Genomic DNA, 27450 nt, shown 5'->3' on the forward strand with positions numbered 1-27450 from the left:
GATTATTTTTTTTAACATTAATCTGATTTAATGGACACTCAGACAATCCTTCCCTATTAGTCTGTTACAGTATATCGAGGGTTTACTGTACTGTAATCCATGGATCTTAGTGCTGCAAGTAATATGGCTGTATACTGAATAGAAAAAAGATCTCTCTCCCTCCAGAGGTAGCAGTTGCTCAAGAACTCCAGGACTAGGGCAAGTGTAACTTGTTTGGGTTTGTAAAATGTAGAAAGGCGCGAGAATTTCTTTAAGATATGTATTACCATATTATTATACAGCATTTACAGGAAGTGTTAAACCAACAAAACTCATTCAGCACTGCATGACAAAAAGGAGGCTAGCACTGGAGAAAAGGATGTAGAAGGATTGAGGACAAAGTCAGTGCAGCAAATCAACTTCAGCTAAAAAGGGAATGAGAAATCAAATTAATTATGAGATTTTAGAGAAAGGCAGAAATGTTAAACATGCAAAGGCACTGAAGGGAAGGTCAAAAATTAAGTTGGTGTGTTCTGTGATGAAAAGGACAAGTCCTCAAAAAACACTCAAATGCAAAATAGTAACAGCAGCTTTGAACCCAAGTACAGTGGACCCTCGGGTTTCTTAAGGCTCCTGCTTCGTAAATTTAAACTTTTGACAACTTTTTTCATCAAAATACATACAGCCTTGTGGTTCGTAATTTGGCTTGCCATTCATTGCTCATCTAGAATGCATACGAGTAGCGTTCCAGCGCCTGCGCCACACAAAGGCGCCCCACACACCATTACCAGTCAGTGTGGCATTGTTTATTGGCAAGTGAACATTACCCCATGCATTCATACGATACATTTCATAATATTCCATTCTTTTTTGTGCTTGTAACTTCTAAATAAGCCACCATGGGCCCAAAGAAAACTTCTAGTGCCAGCCCTTTGATAAAGAATGTGAGAAACACGACAAAATTCAAGAAAGAAATCATTGCAAAATATGAAAGTGGCATGCGTGTGGCCCATCTTGCCAGGATGTACCGGAAGCCCCATACAACCATCGCTTCCATTGTGAGGAAGAAAATGGAAATCAAGGAAGCTGTTGTTGTGAAAGGGGTAGATATGCTCACAAAAAAGAGATTGCAAATACTAAAAGATGTTGAGAATTTATTATTGGTGTGAATCAACCAAAAACAGTTAGCAGGAGATAGTGTTATGCAGTCAATAATTTGTGAAAAGGCAAGGCAGTTGCATGCCAATCTTGCAAAGAAAATGCCTGGAACGAGTGCTGATGTTAGTGAATCTAAGGCCAGCAAAAGCTGGTTTGAGAGATTTAAGAAGCGTAGTGGGATACACAGTGTGGTAAGGCTGCAAGTTCTGACAAATGTGTGGCTGAAAAATTTGTGAAGGAATTCAAGGACTATGTAGAGGCTGAAGGATTCATCCCCCCAACAAGTGTTCAATTGTGATGAAACACGCCTCTTTTGGAAGAAAATGCCAAAGAGGACCTACATCACGCAGGAGGAAACAGCACTGACAGGATACAAGCCTATGAAAGACAGGCTATCTCTCATGTTCTGTGGTAATGCTAGTGGGGATTTCAAAGTGAAACCTTTATTGGTGTATCACTCTGAAAAATCCCAGTGTTCGAGAAAAACAGTGTCGCCAAGAGTAAATTGTGTGCGATGTGGAAGGCTAAGTAAGGCATGGGTCACAAGGGAAATTTTCCTTGATTGGTTCACTGAAGCGTTTGGCCCGAGTATGAAGGAATACCTCCTGGAAAAAGAAATTGCCACTCGAGTGCCTCCTGGTAATGGACAATGCTCCTGCGCATCCTCCAGATTTGCATGGCCAAATGGTGTAGTAGTTCAGTTTCATCACAGTGAGGTTCTTGCTCCCTAATACCACTCCTCTCATCCAGCCCATGGACCAGCACATCATTTCAAACTTCAAAAAACTCTACGCCAAAGCAATGTTTCAAAGGTGCTTTGATGTGACCTTAGACACTCAAATGACCCTAAGAGAGTTCTGGAAAGATCACTTCAATATCCTCCATTGCATAGGTTTTGTGGATAAGGCTTGGCAGGGAGTGACTACCAGGACTTTGAACTCTGCTTGGAGAAAATTGTGGCCAGACTGTGTTCTCGATAAAGATTTTGAAGGGTTTGGGGCTGACCCTGAGAACCCTATGCCAGTTGTGGTATCTATTGTGGCATTGGAGAATTCCATGGGGTTGGATGTGAGTGGCCAGGATGTGGAAGAGTTGGTGGAGGACCACAGTGAAGAGCTAACCACTGAAGAGCTGCAAGACCTTCATCTGCAACAGCTCAGGAAATTGCTTCAGAGGAGGAGAAAGAGAGATGGAAGAAGGTTCCTTCTTCAAAGCTTAAGGACATTTGTGCAAAGTGGAGTGAGGTGCAAACATTTATGGAGGAACATCACCCTGACAAAGCTGTTGCGAGCCATGTTGGTAACATGTACAATGACAATGTCTCGTCCCATTTGGGGCAAATTTTAAAGATGCCAGAAACAGAGCTCTCTGGAACAATTTTTTGAGCAACAGGGGTCCAGTGACTCTCAAGCTGGTCCTAGTGGCATTAAGAAACAAAGAAGGGAAGTAACCCCAGATAAGGACTTGGTACCTAGTCTTTATGGAAGGGGATTCCCCTTCAAAACAATAGTGTAACTTCTCCATCCTCTCCCCTCCTCCTGTCTTCCAACAAGAGGCTTCAATAAAGGTAAGTGTGATGTTATTATTGTTGTATACTTGATGTCTCATTGTTGTCTGTATGTAAATCTATATGTAAAAAAAAAATTTTTTTTTTTTGTTAATACAGTGGACCCCCGGTTAACGAAATTTTTTCATTCCAGAAGTTTGTTCAGGTGCCAGTACTGACCGAATTTGTTCCCATAAGGAATATTGTGAAGTAGATTAGTCTATTTCAGACCCCCAAACATACACGTACAAACGCACTTACATAAATACACTTACATAATTGGTCGCATTGGGAGGTGATCGTTAAGCGGGGGTCCACTGTACTTTTTAGCGTCTGGAACAGCTTAATTGGATTTACATTATTTCTTATGGGGAAAATGGTTTTGCCATTTGCAAATTTCAACTTTCATTACACTCTGAAACAGATTAATTACGAAATTCGAGGGGTCAACTGTATTTTGGCAAATTTTACCTTGGCCTTTAGTAGAGAGAGTGTGCCTTGTATACTAATTTTTACCTTCTGTATAAACACATTTTAATGAACTACATTATTTTTTTTTTTTTCAATCTGTTGTCTAAGCCATGATACTCTGTCATAATTAGCTAACATGCCTTATACAACCTACACCAAAAATTATAAGTAGATAAACATTTCTCCACATTCACAATTTTATAACTACTAAATATCTTAAATCTACCTTGCAGTTTCTGAAACACAATCTTATAAGTAAGTGATGACTGTCTTATATAAGCAACTGTGATATTCCTACTTTATATATAAAGAAAAAATAGGCAAAACTGGTTTTTTCCCCTTAAAACCAATTTAAAAGATAATAACATCAAGTACTATATACAATCTAAGATTATTTAATAATGTACTCAGTCCTATAATTTGGCACACATACCTGGGAGAAAGCAATAATGGCGTGCGTGGATTCATGGTTTGAGAGCGACGACAACGCTGGGAGAGAGGCGACAGCGCCCGTAGGCGGTCCAAATCTCGGTGTAGAGCCTGTAATTAAAGAATTGGAATTAATCATTTAGACATGCTGCAATTTTAGTGAATTAATAAATCATTGTACCACATATAGTTTGGGATGAAAATACAAGAGGGGCATAATGAATACTGTACAAAACAAAAATTGCATTTGGAAACAGGAAATGGATGTAAAGTAAAAGGACACAAGTGCAACTAATGTGACATTTTATTGTGGCAATGTTTCGCTCTCCAGGAGCTTTGTCAAGCCGATACAAACAGTATATGGACACAGAGGGTATATAAAGGCTCAGAGTGAGGTGCAATACTAGTGAGGTACCATTTCAATGTTCACTAGTAGTAGTAGTAGTAGTAGTAGTAGTAGTGACAAAAGTTGTAGTAGTAATACAATATGGTAGAGCAATTAATTCATACAAGAGTAAAAGGATATAAAAGCCATTACTTGGGTAACATAAAAATAGGTTGGACAAATACAGACTGGATAGAGAAGGCCTTTTTCAGTGTTCACTCTCTGTAATGTGCTTTGTGTAGTATAACAGGACAGACTATGTGATGGCATAGTCTCTCCTGTTATACTACACAAAGCACATTACAGAGAGTGAACACTGAAAAAGGCCCTCTCTATCCAGTCTATATTTGTCCAACCTATTTTTATGTTACCCAAGTAATAGCTTTTATATCCTTTTACTCATGTATGAATTAATTGCTCTACCATATTGTATTACTACTACAACTTTTGTCACTACTACTACTACCACTAGTGAACATTGAAATGGTACCTCACTAGTATTGCACCTCACTCTGAGCCTTTATATACCCTCTGTGTCCATATACTGTTTTTATCGGCTTGACAAAGCTCCTGGAGAGCGAAACATTACCACAATAAAATGTCACATTAGTTGCACTTGTGTCCTTTTACTTTACATATTGTTGGTAATTCTACCGACTTTATTACAGGAAATGGATGAATATTGGTTGAGTAAAGGAGGATTTACATATGCCTATGATTTTACTTGTAACCAGTATCAAGGGGGTCTTCTACCTCCTGCAGCCCTGCCTGAGACCAGGCCAAGAACTAAGTGGAAGTATATGGTAAGACTGTGCAAAGAAACACTGAAATGTTACTTCCAACATTTCAAAAACATATTAATACATACACAAATTGAAATAAGATCAAATTTTTTCATTACTGTAATGCTTCCTCCTAATTTGTACTGTACTGCACACAACTGATTTTTTAACATTTAATAATTAATTGCATCCTACTGATTATATATCAAAAGGATACGAGCCTTAATACCGATATACGTAATTAAAATACGTCTTGCAAGTCTGAAGTTTCATAAGTACATCAGGTAAATAGTCTGCTGACAGAAGCTTTATATCCTAGGCAGGAAAACCTTACTTTCACAATTATGGATTCAGCAGCATTCTTTTCTTGTATTTTAATTTGTAAATTGCAATGACTTAAAAAATGTGTTAATTGTGCTGAATTTTGCTAATAAAAGGAATTAAAATTATAGTAAGAGATCAATAAAATTATCACAAGGTTACATGCAATTAATTCAAAATCTAAATGATTAATGAGCTTGAAACTATCTCTAGTAGAAGGTAGCTTATCTTTTTATTTTAATTGGGGGAGAAGTGTTAAACTCATAGGAGTAATACAGCACTTGGGGAATGGGAGGTTATCAGGTTTAATTCATGGAGGGAGGATAATTCAATTTCTAAGATCAACAGCACACCATTAGAATCAAGATCCATCGAAAATTGTCAAGATGAACATATTAAATCCTTAAATATATTGTTACGTATTTATTTTTTTAAATTTAAGTAAAAATTTTTTTAAATTCTAGTATAAACTGAGTTTTACTGATGAATATACTATGTATATATGTATATACGTACGTGTATAAATGCATTATTTTTATTATGATAATGATTATGATAATTATGATTTTTATAATTGTAATTATGATAATCGATTATTATTAAGCGCTAAACCCGAAAGTTATAATATGCCGCTGGGAGATATGCGAAAGAAGGAATATGTGAAGGATATGACAATGTATGTCTAGCTAGACTGTGTGACTTTACCAGAGGTTATTGGGTACGATGTGCAATATTTCTGCTGTCATCTACGTTATTCTTAGCAAGAAGCATTCATGCAAGACAACCGGCTGGCTCTCTATACCATGCAAGTGAATAAATAAAAATTTCGGGGATCTCTGTCAGGTTAATAAGCAATAATTATAGCATAGGTCAGCCTTTGGTTGTAGTAAACAAACAAGAGGGCAGACCCAGCCCCCTTATCTTATCTCGCATTTCATCTCCACTGTGATGATAACGCATCACCTGACGTCCCCCACTTTAACGGAAGTACTTTAGTGTTGTGACTACGGGATTTAAAGATGGCATTCAAGTTCAAGGGCGCCACAAACCTGGAAAAACTTACCCGTGGAGGGCCCATCCTCCTTTCACTTTCCAGGGGATAATTTAAACTTAGTGTGTGTAAGTGGCAAGAGATGGCGCGCACCTCCCCGCCGCCGCCGCTCAGCTGATCCTTCACTTGTCAACACTTACAACACTTCATACACCACACTACCAACCCAACATTTTGGCCCATTAATTGTCGAAATACACTTCAATTCCCAGTCAAATAAAGCTGCGAGTTTTCCTTGTAAATATTCAAGTTACACCACTGTCATGTAAATAAGGAAAATTAAGTCTCCCTCGTCGATATACAAATAAAGTATATTTGGGCAACATTCAACCATAAACAGAAACAGTAATGTTGTACGTTGGTCCAGTGCCGTTACCAGTTTAATAACACTTGTACGTTACTAGCTGTGTAGTGTAATTAAAGGCTAATTTGTAAAGATACCTGTTAATCCAATCAGAAGATATGAGCAATATATATATATATATATATATATATATATATATATATATATATATATATATATATATATATATATATATATATATACAATGGCGCAGGAAGGTGAGCTTAATGCAATACAAGCCACATGGGGATTAAAATCTTCAGCTCAAGATCTTTCACACGTCTCCACGCGTCATCAGGAGCTATGCAATACTGCAAGAGCAGCAACATATCTTTGATATTCCAGGTGTATGACTCAACCTGAGTAAACACTGCATGCAAATAGCAGGACACAAAATTTGGAACCTACCTGAAAGATCAAAAAGCTTATACGCTCTCAATAGTTTAAAAAAAATCGTCAAAAACTTCTACTGCACCTGATGGAATACTAAATATATAACGGTAAACATTTAATGTTAGCTATATTTTACGCGTGCGACTTTTTCAACTATCTCCCTGATGTAATCAAAACCACTTTTTATGTACAAAAATTATTCCTCTTGAATTATCACACAGGCTAAAACTGCGTGTTATACTCCATCATAACACTTGTGCTAAAATTAAATAGTTCATAAGTACTGGTTTTAGTTTTATATTTTACATAACATGGGACTTTCCCTATAATGTACAAAAATGTGATTTGATCTAATGTAAGTAATGTATACACGTGTAACAAAAATACACGTCTCACGTCTCAGGAGAACTGAATATCAAAACCCCTTCTCACCGAAAATGGAAAATTGCTACAAAAGCTTTTGCTAATCACTAAGGATGTTTCATCAGTACCATGCGGAAAAGAAAACATAAGCAAGAATAATATGTAGCTACAGACTGGGGGCTTTGTCAGAAGTAAATACTTTATATATACATATATATATCACCGGTCGTTTACCACTAAAGAGTATATACGCTAATGCTTCACTGATACGTACTCGTTTGTGTAAATAGACTGTCAACTTACCTGGAGTCACTTCCGGAGGTCACTGCCCCCACGGCCCGGTCCTAGACCAGACTTAGCTCAATTACTGCAATAATGAAGTGCTAAACCCGTAGGGGTCATATCGTGACTGGAAAATGGGGGATGAGAGGTAATAAGCTTCGATCCATGAAAGGGAATGGTAGTTCCGCTTCCATGGACCAAGAGCCTTTTGGAACTGGATTGTCAAGGGTTTGAATCCTCCGTTCGGTGAGTTAACAGTGACAAAATCGTTTAGTCTACTAATCTTGTACCTTTCTCACAAGTTTTACTTTGTTTTATTCCTTCGGAAAGAGGATCTGCTAGTCCCTATTTGGATTGCTCCACTTTTTGAAAATTTATTACGATTTTCTTATAAAAGCTATAAACTTAAGTTTCCCAAACCAAAATTATATTCAGAATTCTATTTACTGCTAGTTTTACCAAATCGTAGACTACCTCCTGTTCCCGGAGATCTATGTAGGCGAGAACCTATAAGAGACTGGCCTGAATATTTTGTAAGGATTCAAGTTGTAAGATGGGAGTCCAGTGATTAATTCTAACATTTCTTTGCACTGCATTACCAATGAATTGGTTTACAGTACTTCTCATCCGCCCACTGTTAAGAGCTGAGTTATCAATAGAGAACTTCAAACAGTCTATGATGATATTTTAAATGTGCAGACTGTGTATGAATTTCAGATCGATGAATTTACTTGACACTGAGAACTAGTCTTGATTAGTTTGTTGTTGGGGAGGGAAGAGGAAAATAGTTCGGCAAGATGCATAGTGGGAAATGCTTCGTCCTCTCATCTGATACAATTTTAACGCGTGGCTGGTACCCAAGTGTATTTTGATTCATGAGATTCATTTCGAGTATTTAATCATTAACACACACAATATATATATATATATATATATATATATATATATATATATATATATATATATATATATATATATATATATATATATGGGGCGTACTATTCAACCACGATGGTTTCAATACGGACAATATTACATCCAGCACTTCTTTAACATGATATTACATGAATGGACCAACTGGAGAAACACTAGACCCGTTGGATTCAAATACCTTGGGAAAGGAAATCAATCTGGCGAGATCTATTAGAGTAATTCCAGTTCCTTGGATCAAGAGCCCTTCGCTAACCTCAATCCCCCATGAGCGAATGTGCAAAAAGGAAACAGTCAATAGGCTTGCATTCAATTCATTGTGCATATGTTTGCTGGTTAAACACAGCTTTCCATTATCGCCTGGTAACTGTTACAGAGATATGGGCAGCTTCATAATGATCGTGTTCTCAAGAAGGTTCAAGTAAAAATAAAGATAAAACATTTAGCGAGTAAACCAGACTTGGCGTGCATCCTAATGGGAGGTCATCGTCTGCCCCTCCCTCTCCTGCGGTACTGCCGCAGAGTATGTTTGATGCTTAACGAGCCATATAATACAACTGAACTGTTTTTATTGGCAAGGTACAGGTGATAAATGATAACAGACAATTTTATACCAAGCATCCAGAGTGCCCACAAGTTAACATGGTAAGCCTCGCTATTTACATAAACAGTGCGGTATAAATTTCTTACGTGAATCCAGTAACTCGAATAGGTCATTCAGCGTGGGGAATGGAGGGACAACGACACTGCAGAAGCTTTTACTGACATAACGTTTCGCTCTGTGTAGAGCTTGATCAGTACTTAATAACTCGACACGGCGAAACGCTGTGTCGATCTTTATACTTGTCGGAAATGGGCAATTTCATCCAACGCAAGAAACGCTTTACAGTTTACAAATTTACAAGTTTTATTCTTTAAGAAACTTCAGTGTCTCCTGACAAGCGAAACATTTTAAATAAAACCAATGAAGCAGAAACCATCTACTGCCAAACTGTTTCCCAGAAATAATCAAAGATTAACGTGAATCATTACCCTTGAAGGTCTTGGGCGAAAACAGACACAGGCCAACGTGTCAAGAATTTTTTTTAAACATGATGGATCGGCAGGGCGAAGCGGGGCGTGGAATGAATAAGAGAATGGTAAGTCACATGGAAAGAAAAAAGCAGTGATACGCTCAGGAAAGAATGCAGGAAAAGGCAGGAGACATATGAGAAAGAGGAAGCACTGATATACTTAGGAAAGCATGCAGGGAGAGGCAAGAGTGACAGAAGGGAAGCGGAGATACACTCACTGTGACTAAAGCATGCCGTACACGTTCACTCACTGCTATTTCCGAATGCAGCATCTCACTCTAACACGGAGAATACTATACAAAAAAAAAGCCTTAAAATTATGTCAACAATAACTTTTTGTTTTAAATTTTTTTATACCCTTGTGACCGATTTAAACTTGTTTTACTCTTGTGATCGCTTTCCTTAGCGAATATAAAGAAAACTTTACTAGATTACTAGCCCCTGAGGATTAATCTAGGATAAACAAAGAAAGCCAGTGTGGCTTATTGTCGTTTAGTCCTTAGATTTTTTTTCCCAGGATGCGACCCACAACAACAGACTAACTAAGAATCTATTTACAGCTAGGTAACAAGGTCAGTGTTTTAGATAACTTGTCTAGGCCTGCCCCCTTGGGTTTTGGGTCGAACCACTTATCTGATCAGCCAGGATGTTAGTAAGTTTATTTAGGTACAGGTACATATATGTACAATTATCTTATATAGCAACATGTGTAAATTACTTAGGATAGCCCCAAGAGTCAGAAAAAGTGACTTGTATTATTATTATTATTATTATTATTATTATTATTATTATATTTCAGGGAGGCGCTAAACCCGAATTTGATATACAGCGCCTGGGAAATATGAGGCAATCAGGTTCGGTTCAAAGAAGAGTAGTGTAAGACCAATTCCTTGCATTAATAGCCCTCCACCAGCATCAAGGAAGCTAGCTCCCATAAGAAAACATTTAATTAAAGAGCTGTCAAAAATAGTTAGCTAAAGTATTGGTAATAAATTACTTGACCATTTTGTTTAATTTTACACTAAGTTTTTTTATTCAATAAAATTAGGTACGCCCACATTCCCACAGTATGCGGTTACCTAATGCTATACGAGTTCCATGGTGGAAACAAAAGCTGTTTCTAGCAACTCAGCCTAACTTGTTAAAATTAAAGCGATATAAAATATCTTAATGTATCTAACCTAAGAATTTCCATAATTTTTGTTAAGAGTTTTCCTTTGGGTAATTTTAAGGTTACCCAAAAACAATAATATACAAGGGTGGGTAGATAGTGCATGAAGATGGCTGAATAATAACATTCACCTATAACAGCAATACAAGCCGGGACAACCATGGACGTGAGGTTAACAGAGATAATATAGCACGACACCTTAATAATTATTAAATTCGAATAGGAAAAAAAAAGAACGCTGCAATTTGCAGATGAACACAAATACGTCATCCTCATCTGACAAGACAGAGACAAAGCCTAGCATAAGCACCGTCCCACGCCAGGCATAACGAACACTGTTACTAAGAATGAGTAAGATATTGTACACGAGCCAACACATGCAGAAAGACCAAAATGGTGTGAAACAAAGGACCGCTTAAAATATAGCTTCGTGCGGAGACAAAAAGATACCAACCAGACATTTAGTGAAGGAAAACTAAGTAATATGCTTAAATATGACTGCCCGGGTAGTATATGGTACCAGGCGCCACCTCTTGTACCCCCCCCCCCCAAACACACACACACAAAGACCAAGAGTTAATAACACCGTAACACAGTCACTGAAATTCTACCTCATGTTCATACTTATTTATATTATTAAGCAACATAAGTTACATGGAAAATGCGTAGAGAGTGTTGGTAATCTATGATGAGAGTGTTGGTAGGCGGCTCTCGCCACCTGAGATGACCCCACCTCCTGCATGTGCAACCCTTTTTTTGTACACAGCTGAATTTACAGGCTAAAAGCTGTTATTCTACCTCAGTTTATTTCAAAGTTCTATCTTATCTAAGGTACATTATTAACCCCAGGATGTTACCACAATAGCTGGATACTACCTAGGTACCTACTGACTGCTAGATGAAAGCTGGAAAGATGGGAGAGGGGGGGTAGAGTTGTTAGGAGACTTACCCATACGACTCGGCCCGCCGGAAATTTAAAATTTGTCATGAGAGTTCTAACAGAGTTACAGGGCATCTACTCCTCGCTAACCAAGGCTGCAGCAGTATCTCGCACCTCTGCCTGTGCAACCATCTACATCGTGCACCATTACACAGGGCATCTACTCCTCGCTAACCAAGGCTGCAGCAGTATCTCGCACCTCTGCCTGTGCAACCATCTACATCGTGCACCATTACAAGCAAGGTTACAACAACACCTTACACCCCCTGCCACAACAACAGCAACTACTTCACAACACATGACAATGCACATTATTTATGTAGTGGCTATGCCATCTTTGGCAGTATCTTGCCTGGAGGAAAGCCGCCAGCTACCCGCCACATCGCCGAGGAGTCTAATCACACCCGCCAAAGGGCTTCAAGGTGTATATTTGACAAAGAAGTTGCAGGAACTGTCAGCAGACTTCAGATGCTTCAAAATAATCCTAACCATGTGGATTGTTAGTAGACCATTTTGTTCATTTTTTTACAAGTTTTGACTCTGGACCTGTTCAGTACATAGTGTGGCTTCCACTAGCTTATGAGGAGTGAATAAGATGCACAGCAAATGGCAAACAGATGGCACACGAGCCCTCAAGTGTGCAAAATGACTGGATGCTGCAAGAAATAGTAATGGTGAGGGATGCAGAGTGCAGAAGGGTCAGGGTCAGGGCACTAATGACATTAATAATTCCTCCACACCAATGCCGCCTCACCTGCTACGGTCAATGTACTCTCAAGGCAACTCAAAATTTTTCCTCTCGGTTCGGTAAGCTGGCTATTTATTAGCATATCATAATTACAGTTGTGTTCACTGTTTAACAGATTACTGCAGTACAGATTGCGCGCTGATAACACAGTATTATCGGCGCGCAGCCTGGATATACTCTTATATTCCTCAGGGGCCTCACTCGGATTGCGATTTCCTACTAACAGAATTATCTGGATGCGTTCTTTCTTACTCAAATATCTAAAACTTTATTTTACCCTACGATTCTAGACTTACGAGACATCCTGTATACTATAATTTCTCTCTCCTTCCTTCGTTCCGAAAAACACACATTTAGGGTTCTTAGGTGTTCCCAGTAATTTAAATGATTTACTGGCTCTATGCAGACCATAAACGAGTTATCTGTTCTAGCACTGATCTCCTGCCCTTAAACGGAGTCGTCAACACTGAACAGCACTCTTAAGCAAAAATGCACAAGTGATTAGAAAAGTGTCACCATTGGCATTATTTCCCTTGTTTTGAAATATATCTTATTTACCCTGTCATTTTCCTGATTTCGCGACATTTCGTACTGTTCTTTATTAAAAGTAAGGTCAGTTACATTATTACACCCAGGTCTTTCAATGTTCCTTTCGTTCTGTTTGGTGATCCTCTTGCGTGTGATATTCTGTGTTCATTGTATATTTCTCATTCTTTCTATTTCTCATTCTTTCTATATCTAACCAGTTGGAATTTATCACCAATGAACATCATGTTATTCTCAGCTGCCCACTGGAAAACTTTGCTTACATCTTCTTGCTAATCTTCGTAGTGTGGGCGTGGGGAATGAGACTAAGACTAGGGAAAGAGCAGCAGTGGGTGTGTACTTGCGTGTGCCTGTGTGTGGCCGTGGTGTGGGCGAGGTGTGGGACGCATGGCAGGAGTTACACGAGTTACTCACTACCCAATACCACCACCACTACCCACCAGCAGCAGCAGGTACGCCCTGCTGCTGTTCCTCCTGCAGCGATGATGTCAACATCTCAGGTGTGGGCGCCACACCAATAATAATCATGCAAAATAGTATGCATCCACAGGTAACGGCATTCTTCACCTTGCAAATGATTCTTACAGAATATTGTGAATAAAGAAGTATTTTTGTATATTTTTAATCCAGTTAGAATTTGTTCTTTTATGAGTAAGCTTTTGTATAAGCGTCTATGTAGATGTAAGTTTAAATGTGTTTATGACGTTCTCTATATATTTGAAGTGTATGTGATTATGTGTATGTTTTAATGTATGTGGCTGCATATGTTTTCATGTGTGAGTATGAAGGTGAATGTGAGTGTTCCTGGACATGTGTATGCATGAATGCATGGCCTGGCTGAGGATATATACATGACAACTGTGCAGTGATGTATGGAGCTGTCCTTCAACGTCCTATACTCAAACATTAACACACCCTCACACTAACTCAAAATAAAAAAAATATACATTTAACATAGCAAGCGCATTCATGCCAGGAAAATAGGGCTTCATGTGGCTTATTAACCCGGAGGGTTGGTAACCCAGGATAACCAAAGAAAACTAGTGTGGCTTATTTCCACTTGCGTCCTTTGGTCCTCTTTCCCAGGATGCGATTCACAACTGTCAGCTAACACCCAGGTACCTACTTCCTGCCAGGTGAACAGGTGTAAGGAAACATTCCCAATGTCTCCACCCGCGTCAGGATCTATCCCGGATCTTTTATATGTGGGACAACGGCGCTAGCACCATGCTATGCCCACGAGCCACCATGCTCAACACATGACCAGTACCTAACATTAACCTGGAAGGAACATTCATGCCTGTGAAATAATAATGCAGGAATATTTATACCATACATGTCATCAACGACACAGGAACGTTCAAACCACATATCAAGGATCACTGTGACATCAACATTTATACCACACACCTGGGAAAAACATGTATGCCAAACACCTAGGAAAAACATATATGCCACACACCTGGCAACAATATACATGAGAAACTAGACATGTGCAACATCTGGGGTATCTTTATGTGAAGACGTTTCGCCAGCCAGTGACTTCGTCAATTCAGTACAAAGATGATATACAAAGATCAATCACTCAGCCTTACCTTTGAAGGATTTCGAGAGCTTTCCAAATCCCACAGCCCCGTTCTGGTCCAAAACTATATGCAAAGACAAAAGATGATGAGATAATCTGTCGTCTCTCAGCCTAGCAGAACTATACACAGAAGACAATAGATGAGGTAATCAGTCCCTAAGCCTGAAAGCTGAAGGGTTGTAACAACATTCATACAACACACCTGACAAGCTATCACTGCCTAGTAATTACCAAACTAAACCTACTGACATTCTCCAGGCTGTATAAACTTTCATTATCCTGGTCCAGCTTCTAAGCTGATCCATTAGCTACTTTTTTATTTATATAATGCGATGAATATATGCAGAAGTTTTGATAGGATAATAAGGTGAGTACAGTTAACTTGTCTGCCTCGTGACCTACACGGAAGATTAAACCTTAAGTCACTTCTTGTGAACTAACAACGCGGGTTTATCGCCTTACATAAATATAATAATGTTTGGGTAACTTGTTTTTCGCGTTTTATTGGTGTGATCCAGACAAGTGATAGGCAGGTACACAGTTATGGCAAGTTTGTCTTTTGTAGTTGATGAGGTTACAGTGATGTCACACTCCTTGGTGTCTCTTGTATGGTGAGATGACACTATTCAAATCAAAATCACTTAGGTTTTCTCGCCTAGAGTACTGTTTGGTTTTGATGGTTCCATTCAGGGCAGGAGAATTATCAGAGCTGGAAGATACACGGATCGTTTACGATCCACAAAAGCGCCAATAAAACATTTCAGTTACTTCGAACGCCTAAAAGTTCTGAATATGTAGTCGCTGGAGAAGTGGAGAGAGAGAGAGAGAGAGAGAGAGAGAGAGAGAGAGAGAGAGAGAGAGAGAGAGAGAGAGAGAGAGAGAGAGAGTGAGAGATATAATACATATACAAAAAAGGAAGGCCTAGTCCCAAACCTACACACATTACCATAACATTTATTAAGAGAGAGATATGTGATTAAATGTAAAATAAACCCAGGGAAAAGCAGGGGCACCGTGGCCAATGCGAAAGAACATTATATCAACTTCTGTGGTCCTAGACTATTCAATATATATTCTACCAGATGCCGAAAGCATTGCCGGGACAAGTGTAGAAAAAAAATCTTCAAGAGGAAACTCGACAAATACGTCCACTAAGTGCCAGATCAACCACGGTGTGGATATGTGGGTCAGCGGGCCGCCAGCAACAACAGCCTCTCTGACCAGGCAAACACCAGACAAGCCTAGCCCAGTGCCGGGCTAGGGGAGTAGGAAAGCTCTGGAAACCGGTCACAAGTATATCACGGGTACAGATATGCCACTCCTTGTTGTCTCTTGTATGCTAGCGGGAACCTCACTAAAATTGTTAATAGAAACACATAACAAAAAAACTTTTATTTATACAAGGCTTCACCCACTGCAGGATTTATCAAGTGGTACTTGATTCAGGTCCCCAGTGGGTGAAGCAAGTGGTTGTTTGCTGTAAGTGGCTGTCTGCTATATTTTGTCGGCGTACAACCAACATTTCACTCACCTGAATTTACGAAAACCTTTTATAATGTTTTTGACTATTTTGCCACCGAAGCAACTGTTCATTGTATATCCCATATCCATCCTGTGGAGGGTAGCGCAAGAGCGTATGGACACACAAAAGACTATGGAACTGGAACCCAAAAGGGTTAACAGAGGTACATCTGGGTTTATATCTACAATTAATTTATCTGTTGCAAGCATATCACATAGCATATTATACTGTCTATCTTCATATTTTTCAATATAAGTGTTCAAAAAAGTGACCACAAAGCTGACCACATGCTTTGCATTTAGTTTAATCATCAACTATGTGTCTGTCAAATTGCCAGAACCAAGCCTAGTAGGTCTGGCTACTGCAACATCAGTTAGTCTGTATGTCTGCCAGAAGTACTGGTAACTAAACCTAAGCCTGGCTACTCCAACATCAGTCTGTCTACATTACAAGTTGCTTCATAAACATACTTATCTACGCTCATGTTATAGTGAGTGATAGATGTACTTAGGGTTCTAGCTGCATTCCAATGACATTCACTTTCAATATTCTTTCCTAATGATATTCTTAATGATAGACACAGATATACCAAACTTATATTCGACATTTTCCATCAGGGTACTTTCTTTGGCTAATATGTCAACTTCATCACGAAAAGTAATTAATTCAATGTGTGATGTAATCCATAAAAATTGTATATTAGTCAATATTTTTTTTTACGATTTTCGTGTATCTATATCGGGCTTCTACAATGAATATATCGTTAGTCATTGTACAAGACGAGAACCTTCAGTGATGACATATAATCAGTAATAATCAAAGAATCAAATTCAATTTTATAAGTTAAATTTAGTGTCATTAGGATGGCAAACAATTCATTGTTAATTCTTATGCCTGTTTCAACATAGATGCTATATCTTATCTAGGGAGGTGGCAACAAGAGCAGATGCAGCTCTTCCAGTGGAATCCTGCTTAGATCTATCAATGTATATAATCTGTAATATATTACTTACAGTTGAGCGAGAACTTGCTTCTTGAGCAGTTGCCTTTGCAAGTAATAACGGTTATACAATGTTGAGACATCGTACAATGTTTCACTTTCAGAACGAGACTAAGTTTGGTTAAGGTGAATACTTCATGGAACTCTATTAACCTTGCTAGTAAAATTAATGAAAACACGAGGCTTTTGTTAGCAACCGATAAGTTTGTCTCTCAGAGGTTTCCCCATGAATATTAATAATAGCTATTATACGAGTTTATAGGTAGCTAAGGATCAGCTTAGAAGCAGGACCAAGATAATCAAAGTTTAACTATATTCCCAACGTTTTTTAATGTTTAATAGATAAATTCACCAATCATCTATAAAACATTACAATGAAAGACCAGACTCTACATATAGGCTTAACACCTTAAATAAATAAAGAAAAATCAAGCATACCCAAATTTGCTTGGACAGATAAAGATATAAACTCGTAAATAATTTATACCCAAATGTACTCCTATTAACCCTTTTAGGGTCTAGTTACAAGACCTTTTGTGTATCCATATGCTTCTGTGGTAGCCTCCCCACGGTGGCCATGGAGTGTGCAATAATTTAGTCGTTTCAATGCTAAAAACTACTATTCTCATTTGTTAAGACAAAGGACGTCTTTCCTAGTATTCAGTGCCATTTCCGGCCCTTCAGCACATTACTTGGCTATGGCACTCCAATTCAGAACCAGAAAGTGCAGTCTGGCATGGTGCCACACTGGTTCGCCCACACCGCCCGCCAATATGGATCTCCTGAAGGCAACTCGCGCCCACACTCGTAATTTCCACCATCGTCACCGCCGCCACCACCACCAGAACCACTACGACTATCGTCAACACTTTCATCTGCATAAGCACCACCTCCACAAAATCATAATAAAAGCTAAGATTCTCACCATCACCACAACAACAACCATCACCCCCAACATCACAACAACCATCCCCACCACTACCGTCACCCACCCACACATCAACCCACATCCAAGTGAATCCCGGGGCATCAGTACACTCAGTTTGCACACACAGCTGACTAAACTTTCCTTACAGTGGAAAGAAAGCAAGATTATCAACCACTACTATACACGCAACACATACGCTTGTCTGTATTACGTTCATGCAACTGCCGTTCTAACATAATCAGACATGCATAAGCCAAGCTCAAGTAAACCAGGCTCAAGCAAGCCAGGCTCAAGCAAGCCAGGCTCAAGCAAGCCAGGCTCAAGCAAGTGAACCAGATATAAACTACACCTTACGCTAAATAACCCACACGGGGTTAGCACTTCACAAAAATATAATAATAATCACAGGTATATTTTATTTGTCATGGCTAGAAGATAGCAATGACAGGAAACTAATACCACTCGAAGAACAAGGAACTCAGTTTCAGAAAGATTCCAGGCGAACTTTGGGTATAATCTCCTTCACGCTTTAATTCGTGTGGTATTTATGTTGTGTCTGAAGAAGACGTCTACTGTTGTATATGCAAAAATTTCTCAGCAATGTGGAGCCATGAACATTCTTCGAGGCCATATAGGGGGTGGGGGCGTTGCTTCCTGATTGAGGGCTGGATAAAAACTGCTCACACACACACACACACACACTTCTACCTTTGTTCCGCTAATATATCTCACATATGTTGGTATAAGGTTTAAGATTGGTGGACTTCTCACTCCAGTAAGTTGTGTAAATTGGGGACCTGACCCCTCAAATATTTTCCATGTATTTATTGTGGAAAAAGACACCTACAGTTCAGGACATTTATTAGAGGAAATGTTTCACCACTAGTGGCTTCAGTCCTAATGCTTTAGAGAAATTAACGAGGTATTACATAGCAAAGACAAATTATACCGACTTTCGCTTGAATATTCAAGAGGATGTTGCAATGTAATACATCTCAACAAATAGTAACCACCTATAAAAACTAATAATTTATCAAAAAGGGGCCGGAAAACCATGGCAGTGAAAGAAAAATAATGAATCAATATAGGAAGTTCCCCCACCTGCAAACAAACAAAAAATACACTAAACGATATATAAGAAATGCAAAGGGTACATTACAAAAATTGTCACTAAACTTGGCAGGTGCGAAGTATTCAGGTTTGATCCCAGGAAATGGAATTAAATCAAGTCCAGCTCCTTAGATCAAGAGTCCTTCACCACGACAAGGCACCCCCTTGAAGGGCACTCTTTGGAAGATAAAAGAAAGAGAAGAGACACAAACACCAAGGCACCTCCTTGAACACCTCTTCTTGGATGATAAGAGAAAGAGAGGGCATTGATAACCACTTATACTTCTATAAAACTGTATAAAAAAGCACTGATGAAGATTTTTTGGAACGAACAATATAGAGAACAATAAGTCATAAGTTTACACTAAGAAGAAAGACATGAAAAGACAGTAGAAAGAACTTATTTCAATACTAGTGGTATACAGTTGTAATGGAGGCCGAGAGAAGGCGATGCGAGCTGCAAGCACTGAATGTTGTTTTTAATATGTAAGATAAATACAGTCTGTGACTAGTCAGACTGTTAGTGATCGCCAACACTCACTGAGCAGAGGGAAATGTGAAGGAGCTGGGGTTTTGGTGCGGGAAACATATTTCACAGATGGTGGTATGGTGATCAACTGAGGCGCACCACTGAAATCATTTCAGTTACCTTTTCTGACCTTCCTGGAGACGAGATGTGTATGATGCCCCACTTCTCTCTTAATGAACTTACCTCTGCTGGACGTCGCCTCTATAACTTACAGTGCATACTGACTGGCTGCCTTTGTTACCGCTTGTCTTATGTGGAGTGGATTGTAATTCTCTACTTCCTCTGGCTCCTCTGGTAATACTGCTTCCTACCAAGATTTAAGATTAAACAGGAAAACCTCCCAGTTGGCATTCTTTACGTTTCATTTTGGAGACTTAGGTGGTGGCAGAAGTGAGAGCTATATATAGACTGTGGTGACCACAAATAAACAACCAAATTTTATTTCTTTGCAAAGGTTACAATGTGTGATTACATTTTATAAAGTGTTTTTAAGTACTCAGAAAGCAACTAACATGCCGGGGCATTTCAGGCCAGTGACCCGAAATCACAAGGATTTCGGGTCAATGGTGATGGTACCACGTGTTTCCCAACTTCATTGGTTAGAAAGGTTCTTGACCAAAAACTAAAGTCCAGCACGCCCAAGGATGTGAGCTCACAGTTATTAATGAAACTAATTCTAGGTGCATCATCTAGGATTGTGACTACATACGTCCCTGTCTCAATGGTGCAGACACAGTACGTAGTAGCCTATGAGAAGAGCTCCCTGACGTCAAGCTACTTCCTCTGTGACATGTTTATGTTGTGAAAGGTATAAGGTAGCTATACATGAGGAGTACTGGTACTTCTACTTCACCACAGTATTCTACTTGGGTCTCAATAATCGCTTGTGGGACTGTGCCTCTCACCAAAATTGTTGTGCATCTGTTGCCATCATCATAATGGTTGTGATAAGTAAGAGTATCCAGGTGTTTTACGTTGCCTAGTGAGAGGGTGTCAAGGTTCTCTAGTATTAAGAGTACGGCAAAGTTTTATTTCTGTCCCTGGGCGTCCAGCTGCACGATCTTAAATTGAAACTACTGAGTAGTATTTACTTGAAGTTCCTCTCCATTTCTGATGCTTCAAACAGGTCTCCCGCCTTGTCTGTCAAGTCGGTGGTTGTTTGGGCCGTCACAGAATTTATTTTCTCGGCTTTATCATTAAATATATCTTCTCCAGTGTGTATAAGAGCGCTCGTTTAGTGTCCTTGCCGCAGATGGTTTTCCCAGGTGCCAGAATATGATATGGCTGAAGGCAAGATATCATTTTTATCACATTTAGATGTTAGTGAGGGAGGCAGTGCCCTTCGTTGTGTCCAGTAGTTTTTCGTGTGGTATCGGGTTGTTGCAATGCCGGGGCTGTATATGTTATTGAGCAGCAGTGGTCGAAAATATTTGCTGCTGTTCATGGGCTGTTTGTCGGTATGTAGCACTGGTTGAGAATTGCTGTGTAGCAATGGTAGAGTTGTTAATAAAGTGCGAGTTAGAGTTATGCACTACTGCACACACACGAGATAGCAACGATAATGATAGTGAATGTTCCTTCAGCAGTTGTATCTTAGTAACTTAGAGAGCACTCAATTGGTAAGTGCCTCATAGGCCGATGAACATGGGCCAAGATACTGAGTCCAGACGCATCGTGGTGGTCTTGTTTTAGTGTGTATTGCTCTGCTTTTAGGACTCTTAGCATGCTGATAATGGAATTCGGTTCTACTTCTACTGTGCAGCGGATGACTGTTTCTTCGATGTTTTTTGTTAAGGATCTAGTTCTCTGTTTATGAAATCGGGAAGGTAGCCAAGACGAGAGAATGAATTGCAAAGAGTGGAAATGAGGGTCACATTATTATAATCATGGGGGAACGCTAAACCCGTAGGGATTATACAGCGCCTGTGGGGAGGGATGGAAGGTATTCAGGCTCAATTCAGGGAATTTGAGAACAGATCCAATTTTCTAGATCAAGAGCACCTCACCAGCGTCAAGGAACTTCCCTTGAGGGGAATGAGGGTCACAAATGCGGAGAGAGAAAAAACACTTCTTGTCAGAAAAGTAGTGAATGTTCATGCCGTCTTGGCTACCCTTCCGATTTCATAAACTCTGCCTTCTCGCGTGCTAAACGGATTATCCTGCTCTTTGAGTGTCAGGATTTATCTTCCTTGAGAAACTTTTACATTTTCCAGAAGGGGTCAACATTCTGAAGACTAATAATGTATTCCTCTTTCAGATTCAGGCTGAGGGAAACCTTTACTTAATACTTCGTCTCGAGGTGAGTGAGAGCTGCGTAGTGAGTGGCGTAGCTTCCAAGGCGCATCAATTGGAATTTGCTAAGGTGTGGTGGGTCATCTTGTCCTTTTGTGGAAGGTTTCTTGTGAGGACGTTTGTCCTTGGTTACAAGCATCTAGAGTTCCCCCTCCTCACATCTTAGAGATGGATGAGGTGGATGCTTGTGGACAAAAAGTTTTCTCATGCAATGTGGCTTATTTTCGTTAGGATCCTTGGGGTAAAACAGTCAGCCTCTAGCTACCTATTTACTGCTAGACGACCAGGGATAGCAAATGTTAGGAGACATGCTCATCCATGGACATCGATGGATCTCATTTCTTCGGTAGAGTGGGTCATTTCTCTCACTTGCTGCTTCCTGTTAACTTTTAAGAAGTTCTTATTTCACAGTCCGAATCCACGGTACCTAAGTAGAGTCTACCTAAAGAGTGTCCGAGGGCCAACGCCCTCGCGGCCCGGTTCCAAACCAGGCCTCCTGGTGGATGGCCGGATCAGCCAAGCCGTTGGTGTTAGCCGCACGAAGTCCAACATCAACACTACAGCCTGGTTGATCAGTCACTGGCTTGAGAAACTTGTCCAGTTCTGTCTTCAAGGCAGCCAGGAGTCTGTTGATAATCCCCGTATGTAAGAAGGTCGGACGTTGAAGAATCTTGGCCCCTTCACACTTACTGGTTTACCTGGAGAGAGTTCCGGGGGTCAACGTCAACCCCCCGCGGCCCGGTCTGTGACCAGGCCTCCTGGTGGATCAGAGCCTGATCAACCAGGCTGTTGCTGCTGGCTGCACGCAAACCAACGTACGAGCCACAGCCCGGCTGGTCAGGAACCGACTTTAGGTGCTTGTCCAGTGCCAGCTTGAAGACTGCCAGGGGTCTGTTGGTAATCCCCCTTATGTATGCTGGGAGGCAGTTGAACAGTCTCGGGCCCCTGACACTTATTGTATGGTCTCTTAACGTGCTAGTGACACCCCTGCTTTTCATTGGGGGGATGTTGCATCGTCTGCCAAGTCTTTTGCTTTCGTAGTGAGTGATTTTCGTGTGCAAGTTCGGTACTAGTCCCTCTAGGATTTTCCAGGTGTATATAATCATGTATCTCTCCCGCCTGCGTTCCAGGGAATACAGGTTTAGGAACCTCAAGCGCTCCCAGTAATTGAGGTGTTTTATCTCCGTTATGCGCGCCGTGAAGGTTCTCTGTACATTTTCTAGGTCAGCAATTTCACCTGCCTTGAAAGGTGCTGTTAGTGTGCAGCAATATTCCAGCCTAGATAGAACAAGTGACCTGAAGAGTGTCATCATGGGCTTGGCCTCCCTAGTTTTGAAGGTTCTCATTATCCATCCTGTCATTTTTCTAGCAGATGCGATTGATACAATGTTATGGTCCTTGAAGGTGAGATCCTCCGACATGATCACTCCCAGGTCTTTGACGTTGGTGTTTCGCTCTATTTTGTGGCCAGAATTTGTTTTGTACTCTGATGAAGATTTAATTTCCTCGTGTTTACCATATCTGAGTAATTGAAATTTCTCATCGTTGAACTTCATATTGTTTTCTGCAGCCCACTGAAAGATTTGGTTGATGTCCGCCTGGAGCCTTGCAGTGTCTGCAATGGAAGACACTGTCATGCAGATTCGGGTGTCATCTGCAAAGGAAGACACGGTGCTGTGGCTGACATCCTTGTCTATGTCGGATATGAGGATGAGGAACAAGATGGGAGCGAGTACTGTGCCTTGTGGAACAGAGCTTTTCACCGTAGCTGCCTCGGACTTTACTCTGTTGACGACTACTCTCTGTGTTCTGTTAGTGAGGAAATTATAGATCCATCGACCGACTTTTCCTGTTATTCCTTTAGCACGCATTTTGTGCGCTATTACGCCATGGTCACACTTGTCGAAGGCTTTTGCAAAGTCTGTATATATTACATCTGCATTCTTTTTGTCTTCTAGTGCATTTAGGACCTTGTCGTAGTGATCCAATAGTTGAGACAGACAGGAGCGACCTGTTCTAAACCCATGTTGCCCTGGGTTGTGTAACTGATGGGTTTCTAGATGGGTGGTGATCTTGCTTCTTAGGACCCTTTCAAAGATTTTTATGATATGGGATGTTAGTGCTATTGGTCTGTAGTTCTTTGCTGTTGCTTTACTGCCCCCTTTGTGGAGTGGGGCTATGTCTGTTGTTTTTAGTAACTGTGGGACGACCCCCGTGTCCATGCTCCCTCTCCATAGGATGGTAAAGGCTCGTGATAGGGGCTTCTTGCAGTTCTTGATGAACACGGAGTTCCATGAGTCTGGCCCTGGGGCAGAGTGCATGGGCATGTCATTTATCGCCTGTTCGAAGTCATTTGGCGTCAGGATAACATCGGATAGGCTTGTGTTAACCAAATTTTGTGGCTCTCTCATAAAAAATTCATTTTGATCTTCGACTCTCAGTCTGGTTAGCGGCTTGCTAAAAACTGAGTCATATTGGGACTTGAGTAGCTCACTCATTTCCTTGCTGTCATCTGTGTAGGACCCATCTTGTTTAAGTAGGGGCCCAATACTGGACGTTGTTCTCGACTTTGATTTGGCATAGGAGAAGAAATACTTTGGGTTTCTTTCGATTTCATTTATGGCTTTTAGTTCTTCCCGCGATTCCTGACTCCTATAAGATTCCTTTAGCTTAAGTTCGATGCTTGCTATTTCTCTGACCAGTGTCTCCCTACGCATTTCAGATATATTGACCTCTTTTAGCCGCTCTGTTATTCTTTTCCGTCGCCTGTAAAGGGAGCGCCTGTCTCTTTCTATTTTACATCTACTCCTCCTTTTTCTTAGAGGAATAAGCCTTGTGCATACATCGAGTGCCACCAAGTTAATCTGTTCTAGGCATAAGTTGGGGTCTGTGTTGCTTAGTATATCTTCCCAGCTTATATCGGTTAGGACTTGGTTTACTTGGTCCCACTTTATGTTTTTGTTATTGAAGTTGAATTTAGTGAATGCTCCCTCGTGACTAGTCTCATTATGTCGGTCTGGGGCTCCACGCATACATGTCTGAACCTCAATTATGTTGTGATCTGAGTATATTGTTTTTGATATGGTGACATTTCTTATCAGATCATCATTGTTAGTGAAGATGAGGTCTAGTGTATTCTCCAGTCTAGTAGGCTCTATTATTTGCTGGTTTAAATTGAATTTTGTGCAGAGATTTAAAAGCTCGTGTGAGTGTGAGTTTTCATCAGAGCTGCCTCCTGGTGTTATTACTGCAACAATATTATTTGCTATATTCCTCCATTTTAGGTGCCTTAAGTTGAAATCCCCCAGGAGCAAGATGTTGGGTGCAGGAGCTGGAAGATTTTCCAGACAGTGGTCAATTTTTAACAGCTGTTCCTGGAATTGCTGGGATGTTGCATCCGGAGGCTTGTAGACTACCACAATGACTAGGTTTTGGTTCTCGACCTTTACTGCTAAAACTTCCACTACATCATTTGAGGCATTAAGCAGTTCTGTGCAAACAAGTGACTCTGCAATGTACAGGCCAACCCCCCCCCCCTTTTGCCTGTTCACTCTGTCACATCTGTATAGGTTGTAACCTGGGATCCATATTTCGTTGTCCAAGTGATCCTTTATGTGGGTCTCAGTGAAAGCCGCAAACATTGCCTTTGCCTCTGCAAGCAGTCCACGGATGAAAGGTATTTTGTTGTTTGTTGCTGGCTTTAGACCCTGTATATTTGCAAAGAAGAATGTCATCGGACTGGTGGTATTGTTGGTACTGGGGGGGGGGATTTTTTTCCGGCATTAGCATCTGTATCTCTTGGTTTGGAGTGGAGGCCATCGACTGTGGTTCCACTCCAGGAATGACTGGATTTGGTGTACGATTTCTGCCATTTCCTGCCAGTTTTTTTTCCTTCCTGGTACTAAAAAACCTCTCCCTCTTGAGTGGCTGTGGCTACCCAGGTTTTCCCATGGCCTGGATGTTTTGTATCTTTTTGTCCCCTTTAGATGGTGTGCCTGGCAATTTAAGTTATAGCACAGTCTTTCCTGTACTGAAGAGGTACACATTTCAGGGTGAAAAAGCTTACAGGAAGGGAGTTTGCATTTTCCTGTTGTCATATGGGCATGGCATTTTCTAGGGTGGTCATAGTTGCACATCCCGTCTGTTTTTCCAGATTTCCCATGTCTGCAGATACCAAGTGCATAGTATGTGCACAGGCTTGGTTTCCGTTTGCCTTGGGTTTCTGTGACTGTATTCCCTGTTGGTGCATGTTTCCCTGTCTTATTCCTATCCTCCCTAGCACCAACAATGGAGCTCCCACCAGTTGTTTTTGGTAATATATCCTCACTATTGCTAGTGGAGTCCTCTTGTTTGCTATTTCCTGTGGTATTTCTAGTTTGCAATATTGGTTTTATCTTATCTTTGACTACACTTGTTTCCCCACTACGGCTCCTGTCCCCTATGAGGTCATTTATATGTATTCCTTCCTGCGTATAATTCCCGACTACCTGGACAAAATCTCCAGCTTCACCATTACTCTCTCCCAGGACAGCACCTCCAGCTTCACCATTACTGTCTCCCAGGACAGCACCTCCAGCTTCACCATTACTGTCTCCCAGGACAGCACCTCCAGCTTCACCATTACTGTCTCCCAGGACAGCACTTCCAACTTCACCATTACTGTCTCCCAGGACAGCACTATCAGCCCCACATTTACTGACTACCAGGACATCACCTCCAGCCTTACAGTTTCTGACTACATGGCCAGTATCAAGGGCAGTACCATTCAGCCCAGACTTTTTATGTTCCCATCTGTTGTAGAAAGCTTCCAGGTTGTCTATGAAAGCCGCTTTGATGTTATCCTCTTTTAATACCCTAGTGATTTTAGTCCACAGATTTTTCTCATTTGGTCATACCAAGAAACACTTCCCTGTTTTAATACTGCTTGTAGATAGTTCTAGGATATCTGCACAAGGGGCATGACACCAATTTCCACAAAAATGACAATTTATCCATGTGGAAGCCCGTTTGTTTGATTGACTGCAGACTACACAGAGCTTCATAATGATTTGAATGGTTGATTTACTGTAATTCTACTAGCAACCTCTTGAATACTCTATTAATAACCTCCTTAAAGTGAAGCTCTAGCTATTTGTATTTCTATTTCTAACTGTACTTGTATATTGGACAGCTTACCGTGTACGTTCCTGATTTATATTTATTGTTTGTGTTTGATAAGGGCGCCTACAACCCCATCCGTTTACAGTCTGCTTTATTGTCCAACGAATCCGTTTGTAACCAGTCAAGGGTTCGGACCAGTCAAGGGTTCGGACCAGTCGAGGGTTCGGACCAATCGATCTGATCTGATCAGTGGGTCACTTATTTAAAACATACTGGTCGGTGATTTGAGCTAACACATGAAGGATCTACTGGAAATTATCTACCCGAGTAATATGTGATTTGAAAGGGCTGGTACTGCACAGCAATATTCTACACTAGTGAGTATAAGTGCATTAAAGACTGCCAACAGAGGTTTCGTATCCCTTGTTATGAAGCTTATTGTTATCCAGTTTGTTATTACTGTTATCCAGTTC

The 27450-nt window shown here is 40.4% G+C and overlaps 1 protein-coding gene across 7 annotated transcripts in view; it reads right to left on the reverse strand.

Moving 5' to 3' along the window:
* LOC128692948 (cytospin-A) overlaps positions 1-27450 on the reverse strand; it is a 531559-nt gene that overhangs the window by 186409 nt on the left and 317700 nt on the right. For 5 of the 7 annotated variants that reach the window (XM_070092047.1, XM_070092043.1, XM_070092042.1 and 2 more), the window contains one exon: positions 3588-3694. In XM_070092047.1, coding sequence (XP_069948148.1) covers positions 3588-3622 — 35 coding nt within the window. In that variant the 5' untranslated portion in view covers positions 3623-3694. Of the gene's footprint in view, positions 1-3587; positions 3698-6134; positions 6178-27450 lie in introns of those variants that run through there. The other 2 variants (XM_070092044.1, XM_070092046.1) reach the window with 2 other exon arrangements.

Source organism: Cherax quadricarinatus, chromosome 38, assembly GCF_038502225.1.
Source record: "Cherax quadricarinatus isolate ZL_2023a chromosome 38, ASM3850222v1, whole genome shotgun sequence".
In the NCBI taxonomy this organism is placed as follows: Eukaryota; Metazoa; Arthropoda; class Malacostraca; order Decapoda; family Parastacidae; genus Cherax; species Cherax quadricarinatus.